This window comes from Colius striatus, chromosome 7 (genome assembly GCF_028858725.1).
Source record: "Colius striatus isolate bColStr4 chromosome 7, bColStr4.1.hap1, whole genome shotgun sequence".
Lineage (NCBI taxonomy): Eukaryota > Metazoa > Chordata > Aves > Coliiformes > Coliidae > Colius > Colius striatus.
In genome coordinates this window covers 8,012,027-8,025,937 of record NC_084765.1, presented here as the reverse complement: position 1 = coordinate 8,025,937, position 13,911 = coordinate 8,012,027, and the positions used below count along the sequence as shown (strand labels likewise).

At 42.3% G+C, this 13,911-nt stretch overlaps 1 protein-coding gene across 1 annotated transcript; it reads right to left on the bottom strand.

The window, feature by feature from the left end:
• Positions 1-818: 818 nt before the first annotated feature.
• Positions 819-10,331, bottom strand: DEPDC7 (DEP domain containing 7). The gene is made up of 9 exons (XM_062000139.1): positions 10,259-10,331; positions 7,466-7,853; positions 5,546-5,673; positions 4,544-4,733; positions 3,533-3,747; positions 1,700-1,842; positions 1,394-1,519; positions 1,216-1,294; positions 819-1,033 (listed from the first exon to the last, which is right to left on the bottom strand). Exons 1-9 carry the CDS (start codon positions 10,329-10,331, stop codon positions 819-821), a joined length of 1,557 nt encoding a protein of 518 aa, XP_061856123.1.
• Between the last annotated feature and the right edge of the window lie 3,580 nt (positions 10,332-13,911).

The following is a 13,911-nucleotide window of genomic DNA, read 5'->3' as shown; positions in this document are numbered from 1 at the left end:
TATAGACTAGACATAGATAAAATACACAGCCATAAGACAACGCAAAGGCCTTTCATTTGTTCCATCTCTTTTCTAATTACAGCTGGTGACATCAATAGAGCTTATACAGCAAAACACTGCAGGGATGAAGATAGCTAGCCATAAACAACCAAAGCCCTAGTGACTTAAAAACCCAGAGTATTTTACCATCCCAGGAGAGTCAATGGGAGTTCAGAGTACAGAGCAGGCTTGTTGGTTTTTTTTTCCCGGAGCTGGGAAAACAACTCAGCCATCTTCCCTGGCAATTCCTCAATATGGTGCCATTTTAGCTTAAAACAGCACAGTCATTTGTCACGTACGTACAGTGTAGAATTAGCTGGCAAGCTTAAAGAAAAGCTGTGGGATATCAAGCAGAAGATGTTATTCAGCCCTGTCTGTTACATAGCAAGTCAAAGACCAGTGCTATTGACAGAGTCACATAATGCAAGGCCAAGCAGAAAAACAGCATTCAACGTAAAAATCAGTGCTGGGGGAAAAGAAGTCAGAGAGATCTGGTTCAGGGAGAGGTGTTTCCCATCTCAGTAATTCTGATACCTGGAACAGAGGGTGTCAGGCTCAGCTTTATGTGGAGATAAGGAAGAATTATTTTGATCCTACAGCAATAAATAATGAAGAAAGCTGAACTATAAGGCTAAACTTGGGTACCATTGTTCTTGGAAATAATTGCATAAATTCCATCCATTTCCACAAAATAATTTTATTAGATACTTGAATACAAAAAAAATACAATATATTAGTGTTTTCAATGCTGGAGTATAGAAAGTAATCTGTATTTAAAGTCACACACACATATTAGTAACTCTGTCTCCAAAATACTGCATAAAAATACTTGGATTACTACTATGAAACTGACCTAGCAGTCTCTTTCTCTCTTTGTCAGAGAGCTTTGAATCTTCATCAATAGCTTTCAAGAGAGAAAACAACTCATCTCTTGTAGTCTTCTCTGTATTGGAGCGATATTCTCTTTCATCAAGTTTCTGACAAAAGGTATAGCCTAAAAGGAAACAGGAGACATTCAGTTAGCTAACAGCACAGTCAGCCACCCTCACGATTCTACAGACCCGTCTTTCTTTAAAGTTAGGAATTGTTACAGCAAGTCTTTTTGTATCATCTGAATTCCTTTCATTTCTCATTTGGGTCCATGACAAGAATAAAAAGTTCAGTTTAAACTGTTACCTGTTATTTTACTAGGATCTTGGCCTTTCTGCAAAGCCTCCAGTTTATTGCTGACCATTCTATGTAGTGTACCTGGGATCTTGAATAGAAAGAGAAGATAGTAAAACAGTAGCTTAAAAAAGGCACTTCTGCATAGGCACACAAGATAACAAATACCTGGCCAGTTTGTAGCACTTACCTTTAACACATCTTTTTGGTGATCCACAAGGAATAAGATCAGGAGGTCAGTCTTCCCTCTGGATAAGGTTTTATTGTTGATAATAGCTTTAGAGAATGTTCTTTTCACAACCATCCTGTTGTCACTCTAATATGAAATAATGACCAGAAGAGGAGAATTAGTCTCTCCCCTTTTAGAACACAGACAACACCCTTCTTGAGTCATCAGTTTTCCTGTAGTCACATATTTAAGCTATAAGTTTTTTGACCAGTATGTGGGACCTCTAGGTTCCAGTAAGTGTAAAGCAACACAAGTATAAACATTTACCTCTTTTTGTAGTTTGAGCTCACTATTATGTGCTGCAACAGCCATGAAGTACAGTAGTCTTCTGAACTCCTCCCTGACTTGGCTGTCTAGAAGTTTCAAATAGAGTTGAATAGCTTCTAAAGACTGCTCCATCTTCCCATTCACTGGGGAGAGAAAAATGTATCTATTGCCATATTTATTTAAATAAATGTTACAGCAAACCACCTAAATTAGCCACTGAAAAAGATGTTCATCCCTCTAAACAGAGATGACCATAGAATCAAACAAAATAATTCATGCTGACAGGAATTTCTCATGGGGGCAGTGAGAGCTGTTCATACAATCTGAGAAAAGCCCGCACCCAGGCTTTTAACCTGATATTCAAGAAAGCTCAGTTTCAATTAAGTCCAATTACAGTTCAGCCACCTTGAATGATATGTGAAATACTGAAAAAGGAAAATGGTTCTGTTATAAAAATGAATGACCTCTTGCTGTGGAAATAACAATCTCCTGCAGGGTTTTTTTTTCATTGTGCAGGGGTTCTTTGTTGCGCGAGATGGGAGTGACCAGACACCAACATGATGTGCATCAGCTCCATTTTATTGTCACATAATCATCACATACACCTTTTCCAAATGCTGTATATGTGCTACAATTCATGGCAAGTAGTTAATACTAAGGATCACGCGCTATGCATAAGGCCTCAAAGTTTCATTTTTGTAACAACTTAAGACACCAACCTCATTGTGTAAAAACACCATCCTTATTGTACTTAAAACATCAGTCTTATTGTGCTTAAAATATCACCCCATCTGTTCGGCCTTCAGTTAGTTTTCTCTAACACTAGACTATGGTTATACTTACCTTACATTTACTTAACTTTATACTATTGTTAGTTACATATGTTACAATTTGTTAGTCAGGTGCAACCAATCATACAATGCTAAATTGAATGCTCTATTCAATCTTCTAACAATGCTTAGTTTAATGCTCTGACCTCTCTTCTTGATTTGACCTTGTTTCTGTTAAAATCTGCAGTTTCGGTTTTCCCCTTGCTCAAGCTTGCTATCACATCGGCAGTCCTTTCTTTTCTGCTGCAGAAGGCAACTCAAAGACAAACTGCTGACTTTCTCTGTTTCTGTCTGACTCCATAGCCCAGGCCCCAACAATCTCCCAAGAAATCAGGAATTATGCCCTAAATAAATGGGTTAGCTTGATGAATTAAATTCCAGCCATTTCTTAGAGCTTTGCTAAGTTTTAATTTGTCTTACTATGAGAATATCCATTTCAGATGTGTGAATTATTGAAATGAAGTAGGTTGTACAGTATCCAATCTTTACCATGTAGGGATGAGGAATAAAAATGCAAAATATTCCCACCAATGAGGAACAACAATCAGGCAGAAAAGGATTAAGAAAAATAAGAACAGGGATGAGATTATATTAATCCAAGACTAAAACATCAAAAGCTTTCTAAAAGTATGTATAAACGTAACATTTAAGGCAGGCACATTTCTGTGAAAAAGAGGGAATAGTCGTGAATGAGGTACAAAGCATCTACACAGCTTTAAGTTTACAATTCAGGGCCTAAATATTTACTATTAACTTATATTTTTGTAATATTTATATTAAATTCCCTATGGATATCAACTACTACAATAATGATAGCACTCCAGTTTCACAACCTTCTACATAGATCTGAACAGAAACTACAGAAACTGCAACAGTCGGGACCAAAGTTTCAAAGCACAGTTTTCATGATTAGAATTTAAAAACAAATGTGCAGAAGTTAGTCTTTAAGCTTGGCTGCTGCAGCATGTATCTAACATAAGCTGAAGAACTTTATTTTACTTACCTAATAGTTCTGCAATGCCAGAATGAATTTCAGATGCGTGGCTTAACAGTGGCTCCTTTTTTTGGCCATAGTATCTACCAATATTTTCAAACAGCAGTAGCTTCCATGTGTCTGCTTTATCTGGTTGATCAGGCAAGTTCCTGCGAATATCTACCACCATATGATCTGGAAGATACTCCAAGCAATCTATTGCTGCTGAGAGCCATTCATCTGTTCTAGAAGACAGAGAGGTTTAACTTTGTAGCAGTACTTATTGATGCCTTTCAGTCACTCTCATTGTTTTTCATAGAAAGTAGGTAAACTGATTTCTTAAGGACAGTGACAACTGCACATGCTGCACATGTAGGTACTTAAATACATTAGAAATCAACAAAAAGACAAGGCTTTTCCTGGCAGACTCGGGTAGGTTGTAGTCATGTACCTCTTTGTTAGGTACTTAATCAAGATGAAGAATTAGTCACCCACACAGGTAAACAGTCACAAGCAGTTAAACCTGAAGTTAGCCATGTCCTCTACTGTTAGACAAGGACATAATCATTGTGAGATAAACAGGAATATAAGCCTTGATCTGATTTAGATTGGTATGTTTTTCAGACTGTGTTTTTAACTGTATTTATATACAGTTCCAGGCTCAGCATCCTTGGCTTTTTTAATGTAGTAGGAGCAACTAAACTGTCCCCTCACAAGTAATTTTTTTTAAAGAATACATTTCAGAACAATAGCAGAATGCTCTGTTCTTCCTACAACACAGAAAACAATTTCCCTTCGGAATACTATCAATTACATTCAAAAAATCTCCTCCAATGTTCAGCAGAAATTGTCTTGGCTACTTCTGGTTTAGAACTCAGCAACAATTATTCACCAATTATTCCAGTCAAGTTTAACAGGGAGAAAAGTGTCTACTCTCAGTCTACTGCAGGCTGCTACACTTCTATCAAAGATCAACTGTGCTTTACATTCTCATAAAAGCAGAAAGTGTTTCCAAGTTGAAGAGGTGACTAAAATACTCACTTCGAGTCACTGAAGGCCTTGAGAATCTCTCTGTCTAGGTAGTTACTTGTGATAACATAATCAGTTCCCTTCCTTAGCTGTGGAAGCTGAGGTCTGATCTCTTGGTGCTTAAGTAAAGACTCTAGGAGTGGAAGGTCGACAAGCTGCAGCAAACGAGCAATTGTTTGTTCTTGCCATACTTCATTGATAACTGCAAAGAGTGGAATACATGAAGATTCAGTGTGTGCAAAAAGAGAGATTATGAAAGAGAACTCCCTTTCCTCCCCATCAGTCCTGACAGATTCATTTTACCAAAGAGGTACAGTAGAAGAACATGTGGCCCTTATCAGCTTTAAGTACTTTTTAAGGCAGTAAAAGGCAAGAATTAGCTATTTGTCTAGTAAACTGCAAGAGTCAAAGAATTGTTTTTTGTATAAGTCTGAAGTGCCTTACATTCCTTGTGCTCTAATTTGCAAGCAATCTTTGTTCTAGATAAGGGATTAAAAAAAAAAAAAAAGGGGTAACAGTGATTCCCTTTCACAGCTTCCACTATTATCTGGCTTGAGTTTTGAGAGTTTCTAGGATTCATCTGCATTTTTAACCAAAGGAAAAAGAACATTAGATCATAGTTTAGTCTGAGAGAGAGGATATGAATTCTTAAGAATACTGAAGTAGTGCCAGATGGTGCAGATACACAGTTAAAATGCTATGAAAGAGTTTTAACTAAAAATACACTGTTGGCCATGATTAAGCCAAGCACAGAAGTAGTGCAGGTAACTGAACATGATGAAGAATGTTCCTAACTAAAATCAAGCTCTAAACAATTGTGTGTTCTTCACAAGATTCAACACTGCTTTATTTCAACTAGAGATAATGGGTCCTATCTGATGAAATAAGGCAAAAAGCCTGCCAAAAAACATAATTAGCCTTTCATCTCTGTCCAATCTGACAGGCATAAGCCTCTCCAGCCTTACAGTTGTTCCTTATCCCACAGATAAATGACCGATACACCATTTTGCTCACCTCGACGGGATAAACTGTCTGATATGTTTACTTGAGGGGTATTTGCAGGCTTTAAACTCAGGTTTTCCCAGAGATCCTCCAAGCTTTCTGGTTTGACCGGAGTAGAATGAAACATGCTCTTCTCATGTCTGAGATGTAAAAACAGAATTTATATATATTTATCCATATACACAGATAACTAAATGTATAATGTAACATAGAGATATGGATAACTGCCACACTAAAAATTGTTTTCTCTATATAAATATTTGCATAGCTTTTCCCCCCTTTTCCCCTGCCTGACACTTCTTCTGTCCAAATCACACAGCAGAATATGATACCTTTAAAAATTACTTGTATGCAACAGTTGCATGCAAGTGCATAGTTTCCTCTCTTGAAACTTGTCACAGTCAGCATCAGCCCACTACTACAACTACCACAGAGAAAAAGTGTTAAGAGGAAGAGGAAACAGAGGGGAAAGTATTTTTACAAAAACCTCAAACAAAATTCCTATTCTCCAAACCTCCAGAGTTCTAAGACATTAGGCCTAATGGCAAAGTGAGGACAAAAATGAAGAGCTGTTCCCGAAAGTCCTTGATGGTGGTTGATCAGTAGCAACACCGTTCCTAAAGGTATGCAACTGGCTCATGCCATCAGCTAATGAAAAGCTTCAGAAACCTGTCATCTACTTGTGCGTGTTAGCTGGTTCCTCTCACAACTACTTTCATATGCTATCAAGCAGATAACGTAACTCCAGCCACAAAATTACTCCAAGAATATTTGTTTAATATCAATGTCTACAGCTTCTTTGGTTTAGGGCATTGCAAAATCCTTTTGATGTCCACTATCTTTGCTTTGTATACAAGAAGCTGTATCTACCAACAGAACCGCTCCTTTCATTAAATGAAGAAATGTAAAACAGATCTGTTCCCTACCCAGAAGAAGAATGCCTTCATTCTAAACTCATAGAACATGAAACCATTTCATGACTGTTTGTCTGATATTTTCCAAGCAGGACCAAGGAACTATCTATTTTTAATATCTGCTTCTAGAATTTTCAGTACATCAGCTCAACTTATCAGAAGTTGACATTTGCTAATCATGAACATATTAATTACATAAGGTGTTTTCTTTTTAGGTTGATACAATTTACTGCTTTCAAAAGTACGCATTGCAATAATTTTAGCAGTAACTACAGGAATGTACTTTCTTGTAAGAATGTCAGAATATGTTTAGAGATGAACACTTGACAAAAAAAACGTTTAAGGGAAGTTACTTGACAAAACGTCATTTACATAGCAATGTGTTCTGCTTTGTGATGGTTTAGTTAGTACCAAGGGGATTTTTTGCCCGAGACAAGGAAACAAAACATCACCACGGCACTTCCCTCTGTCTCCACCATGTCATGTAATAGTGCAACAGCAGAACAGTCTGCCGCCTAGCCTAGGCACAAGTCATACATGCATGGAGGAACAGCTGAAAACATTTATCTCAGAACACTAAAGTGCAGTGAAGCAAAGGTAATCAGAAAAAAAATGCACCTGTTTTTTTTTTAATAAACTGCATGGATTACTGCTTCTGGCAGAGCTAGGTGTACAGGGACTAAAGATCCTTCTATTGCATCACCCTGTTTGAATTCCTGTTGGCTACATTGGTTTAGAGCCCAATAGATCAGCATCTGTAAGGCACTTAACTTCTACCTTCCTACCCACCTCCCCTAGGGTGATGTGATAAGAGACACAAAAAAGTAGTAACTAGGCAGGCTGAATGATTTGCTCACTTCAAATTGCCTACCTATCTTTCACCCACAAACAACTGTATGGTATCAACTCTTTTCCCCCCCAAGGTCCTGCAGTTGTACAACAGCTTTTTTTTCTCTCCCCAAGAATACATAACACTTTCCCATTGTACAAACTTTATCTTCCCATTCCACACACTGACCTCTGTTGTGTACGCTGCTGGTAATCTTTATCAAGTTCCGTTTGGTTTGAGACGTTTGTGAATCTGTAGAGGCTACTGCTACTGTCTTCAAATACAGATCGTTTGTCTTTCCCAAAGACCCTGGTTGAAACAGCCTCAAATACTTTGTAATCCATCAGTGCTTGACATACACGCACTATCTTAGCACGGGAAATATCAACATCCCCAAAATACTTGTTCTGCAGAAGATGGGCAAAGACAACATCCACTGCGTCTGAACCAATGAAACAGTCATGATAGCACTTCAGGTTCTGGCGACGCTTTTTCACTTCCACTTGAGTTTGAAGTGCATTGATAATGCTGCTCCAGACATAGGTTGCTCCAAATGGTTTCTGTGCCAAGCTAAAGCCTAAGAGCAGAGAAAGCACAAAGACTGAATTCATGCTGCAATTAGAAAAGAACTGCCCTGTTCCTGACTACTGGCTTTCATTAATCTTGTAAGGATTTAAAAAAACCTTTGAGACTTCCAACTTGGCTTTGGTTGCTCATGCATTAACATTCTGCTGCTTTCTTAGCAAGTCTGTCTGCGTTCTACCAACACATCTCTCCGATGGTTGCTCTTTCTACATAATTAGCCTGCAACTTTGCAACCGGGAGTTTCTAATTTTCTAGGCTGCCACTTTAACACTACCCTTTTGCATGCTCCCTCCAGCACCAAGGATGGTTACACTTGCAGAACCTACTCCTAAGCACATATGTTCTCACAACCAAGAACTGTAACTCCCTAGTTCCCGACAAAGTTCCTCTTCCCTGACAAAACTATACAGCTGGGCAGGGAAGAAGAAACACCTCAGAGCCTCATTTCCTACAGGACTTTGCATACACGCAAGCTACCCAATATCAGTGCTTAGCATATCACCAAGATGATCAAGAATTCACTTGACACACCACTCACTCAACACTTACCCACAGAATAGCCTTCTACCAGCACAACTTCAACTGAGACTGAGGCTCTGTGCACTCAACTCCACTTCCTTGAGCTAACCAGTCTTCCCTCCCCCAATAAAACCACTGAACTATTACTCATTTACCAATCTGATTAAGATTAGCACAACAGCAACTAACAGTTTGACCAGAGGCTAGACTCAGCCTCCACAAGAACTTAAAGCAAAATGTGCTTGAAGTTTGCAGGTGGCACCTAACTAAGAAGACTTGCAGTCACCAGAGGGACTAGAATTAGAATATAAGTCTCTCTGTATATCAGATGAATAATTTATTAAGACAGAGCAGAGGAAGAAGAAAGAAATCAAAAACTGAATGACAAAATACTGAATGAAGGAGTTGGCAGCAATCTGACAGAAAGCCATCTGGGGTTATGACAGACCTCAAACCAAATGAATTAACAGTGTGATGCAGTGTTTAAAAAAAAAACCATGCAACTCATTTTGGAACATATTACCATGAACATTTTCCACAGAGATGCAGAAGGTATTTTTGTCTTTTCAGTCTGAAGTGGCCTTATAGAATCATATCCTGGTTTTGGGCACCAGAATTCCCAGCTGATCTCCATCTACCAGAGAGCCCAGAAATTAGCAAGTTGGTAGAGCAGGGGGAAGGGGGAAGTTATGGGGACAGTAAAGACTGGAAAAAAAAATAGAAGGAAAAAAAAAGCAGAAAAAGGAAGAAGGAAAAAAAACACAACAGATTTTGAACATACCAACACTGTCATAAAGGAAAGCAATAGTTACCTTTGAGGTCATCACTATATAGACACCTGCTTTCTGAAGAGATTTAGATTGGGAAACAAAAAAGTGTTTTAATATAACACACTAAACCATGCTAGCTTGAAAACTTTCAGAATCCTCAGTTTTCAAAGCTCTAAAAGTACAAGACAGACAAAGCAGGAGCTTGCTGATACTTTAACCTGATGACACCTTCAGGTAGGCAGAACAAACAAAACTGAGTACAGAATTTCCTCCCAGCACTATGCTTTGATGGTCAACTAGCCTGTGTGGCAGGAAAAAAATGCCCTAAACCCAACACCGCGAAACATACACCAACGTTGGTTTCTGTTGCTAAAATAAGCATCAACACACCCTACCTGCAACAATTCTCCTAACCACTGTCTTAGCACTTTGTCCACACAAGGCCCCCAAAATCTTTCTTTGGAGGGAGGTGGTATTAAGGGTTACGAGGTTTTACAGAGATGCTGGAGGCGGGAAAACCCCAGAAATTGTTCTGGACGAGCGACCTTCCACCCTTGACGTTTCATTAACCAGCCACCTACTTTTTTAAGTCGTGTTGAGGGCAGAAACAGCTGCCCGAGACCCCCGTTACTCACCACAGCCCTAGACGACCGACGCCTCTGCTCCCACCGCGAACCACCGGGCCCGGCCGCGGAGCCGCTGCCTGCCGACCACCCGGACCGCGGCACCGCGAATCCCCGGGGCCGGCCGCGGAGCTGCCGCCTGCCAACCGCCCGGGTCGTCACATCTCTGGCCGCCCGGCCGACCGCGGCGGCGGCAGGGCAGGCGCGAAGCCCGGACGGGGCCTCCCGGGCGGAAACACCTCCCTCCACCGCCAGCGCACAGCGGCCAACTTTCGAATCTCCGTAGACCCGGGAAAGGCGCCGGCACGGAGCTTCCCGCGGGCAAGGGCCGAACACGGCGCGGGACGGCTCCGGACCCCTGAGCCCGCAGCGGCTCGGATACACCTCGCCTCGCCAGCTGTCCTCGCCGAGCCCGGCCTGAGGGCACAGCACCCATTCCCCCTCCCCAGCCCCGCGCAGCCGCCGTCCCGCCCGCTGCCCCGTACCCGACGGTCTGGTGGCGGGGCTGTAAACGGCGCTGAAGCTCAGAGCCGCCGCCTTCTCCCGCACCGTGGCCATGGCCGGCTCCGCGCCCTGGCGCGCCGCGCACGGCCCGCGGGGAGAGCTACCCGCCAGGGGGCGGGGCCGCCGCGCCCGCGGCCCCCATTGGCCAGGCCGGGCTCAGGGGCGGGGCGGGCTCAGGGGCGTCCGCGTGCAGAGGAGAGGCTGCGGCGGTGCGCCGAGGCGCCTGGTGCGACGGCCCTCACCCCCGCGCCTGCCGCGGCACAGAGTGGTGAAAGCGCGTCCGAGCGCCCTGCTGCGAAGCTGTCTCCGGGTGTATCTGCCAGTCGGGCACAGGCTGACCCACAGCCAGACCGACGTATGTCGTGGTTTATCCCTGTCTGGGTGCTCACCAAGTTGTTCTATCACTCCCCTCCTAAACTGGACAGGGGAGAGAAATATAACGAGCGGTTTGTGAGTCAAGGATAGGGAGATGCCTCAGAAATTAGCGTCATGGGCAAAAGACTCAACTTGGGGAGAAAAAGGTTTATTAATAAACCATAAGAACAGGGAGATGAGAAATCAAATAAAATCTTAAAACACCTCCCCCAACCCCTGCTTCTTCCCTGGACTCTCCTTCCCTCCCCCCCAGCTATGCATGGGATGAGAGTTGTGGTCACTTTGTTACAGATGGACTTTGCCACTGCTTGTCTCAGGAGGAGGCCTCATCACACTTCCCACTGCTATACTGTGGGGTTCCCTCCCACAGGAGACTCCCTCATGGACCTCTCCAGCGTGGCTCCCTCCCATGGGCTGCAGCTCCTCATGAACTGCTCCAGCATGTGTTCTCCCATAGGGGCAGCTCCTCACATCCTGCCCCAGTGTGGGTCACCCACCAGGAGAACAGTCCTGCAGGTGCTGACTGCTCCAGCCCGAGTCCCTCACAAGATCACAACTCCTGACAGCAAACCATGCCAGAGCGGCGTGGGCTCCTCTCTACCCACAGGCTCCCAGGTACTGCCAGAAACTTGCTCCAACACAGGCTTTCCAGAGAGTCATAGCCTCGTTCAGGCATCCACCCGCTCCAGCGTGGGGTAGTCCATGGGCTGTGAGTGGGTCTCTGCTCCAAGGTGGCCTGCAAGGACTGCAGAGGCACAGCTGCCTCACCATGGGCTGCACCAGAGATCACAGGAGAGTCTTTCTTTCAGGGCCCAAGCACCCTCTTCCCCCTCCTTCTCTGACCTTGGTGTCTGTGAAGATGTTTTCACATTCTCACTCGCTGTCACTGCTGCAGTTTAGCAACTGCACAGCAACCCCTTCTCAAATACATTACTCACTGAGTCGTCACCTCAGTCACTAATTGGCCAGGCCTGGGTCAGCTGTCATTAGAATTGACTGGCATCAGCCCTGTCAGCTACAGGGGAAGCTCGGGGTAGCTATTTGTTTCAAGAAGCCACCCCTCTAGCCTCCCCATTACCAAAAACCTTGCCCAGGCAAAACCACTACACTGTTATTTCGTTTCTGTGAGCAGCAGCAGGAATCCATGGACAGCGTCTACCTTCTGGGGAGAGGGCAGAAAATACAGCAGAGCTTGTGCCTACCAGTGATGTGGTTCTGGGGCAAGGGTACTGCTGCTCTGGCCTGGATGGCAGCACTGCCTGCACCATAGCACTAGAGCAGTACAAGCCCTGGTGCTTCCCACAGCAATAGAAATGCTACCCTGGCATGCCTAGCAGAGGGATAGAAAACCCTGTTGTTAGTGCACTGAATGCAACATTTCCCCCGTATTTACTGTGCAATTTTTGAAAAATCAGACTGATCAGCTCTAACTTGTGAAGGTAACTTGGGAAGAGGCCTTGTACGTGACTGTGGATGAGCAATTAAACAGATGTGCTTGCATGTTTCCAGGACATATGGCTTGAACAAGCACATATGGTTGAAATTTTCCTCTGACACCTTGGATGAGCTGTTTATTACAGCAGTAGGCATTTTCTATTGTAGTGAAATAAAAAATTCACTTTCAGAGTAATGAAAGCTTTTTTCTAGTATCTGCAGGAAACTGTTGAGAGAGCCAGGATAACCTTCTACTAAGTAGTAGTAGAAAGTGTAAATATATTATGGAGTATTCTGATGATTCTTACTCAAAGAAAATGGGTTAAAACAACATAAAATTCAATCTCATTTTTGCACTGATATCAACAGGAGCAGAGACAAAGCCAAATCAATCTCCATGATATGCAAACTCAAAAGTGTATCATGCACATTAAAGACCAAATACTATAGATACAACAAGAGATACAAAAATTCATTTTGGATTCTCAGATTACTGAATTGTTGACAGTAGTTTCACAAAACAAAATCCCCTCTGACACTTTAGCCTGTTCTACAACCAGTTCCATGCAAGCAGGTGTAAAGTGCAGGATGCCTGCTATCCACTGCAGCTCAGGTTACTCTTCTTTTTTCCTTATTTGTCACACTTAAAGGTAGGATAAATATAACTGTAAATGGATAAACAATGGACTACATTTTAAGCTGTGAAAAATTGGTACAGGGAACTAGTTATCACAAACTTATGGCAAACCAGCATTTATTTCTTCATGTTTTGCTGACAGAGCAATACAGCATTTAAGAACAGAGTTCTAAGAGCAGAAATTCTTGTTAAGACTACTTTATCTGAAAAACTTAAGTCTCTGAGAAAAAGAAATTCCAGAAAAAGTCTTCCAGTGAAAAAGGAATCTATTAAAACTGTAGCAAAATGCTTGCCTCCCAGAAATAAAGTTCACACTGTTTTTCAACAATAGAAAGTGAAAAGAGATTTGTTTATTGGGGAAGATGTTAAAAAAAAAAAAAGGTAGTTCATATAATCATAGAATGGTAGGGGTTGGAAGGGACCTTTAGAGATCATCTAGTCCAACCCCCCTGCAGAAGCAGGTTCACCTAGATAAGGTTGCATAGGAACATGTCCAGGCAGGTCTTGAAGACTTCCAAGGCAGGAGACTCCACAACCCACCTGGGCAGCCTGTGCCACTGTTCCATCACCCTCACAGTGAAATAGTTTTTTCTTATGTGGAACTTTTTGTGTTCCAGCTTCATCCCATTACCCCTTGTCCTGTTACTATCTACTATAGAAAAAAGGGATGTCCCAATCTCCTGACACCCACCCTTTAGATATTTATAAATGTTAATAAGATCTCTCAATCTCCTCCAGACTAAACAGCCCCAGTTCCCACAGCCTTTCCTCATATGAAAGATGTTCCATTCCCCTGATCATCTTGGTGGCCCTGACTCCCTGGTGCCTGTTTTGACAGTTGTTGTTAAGATCTTAGTAGAAATATATATAATGCATTGGTCAATGGAGATTTCCACCACCCATTATTTTACTATTCCCTACTTTTGTAGCAGTTTGATGCTGGAATGTTTAAGTGTATTAACTGCAAATCAGTGAATGCCCAAGCTAACTTTCATTTTTAGAAATAACTTGTTTTTGTATCATTACTGAAGTGATGCAGACAATCATTCTGCAATGGTTCACCAGTCTTGAGAGAACTGTAGAACTACAACCATTTTCAAACACGAGGTGTATCAATCAGTTAATGGGAACATTACACCTTGCATCAGAAAACAATTTATCAAAATACTGCTTGCGGGGAAACAGAGC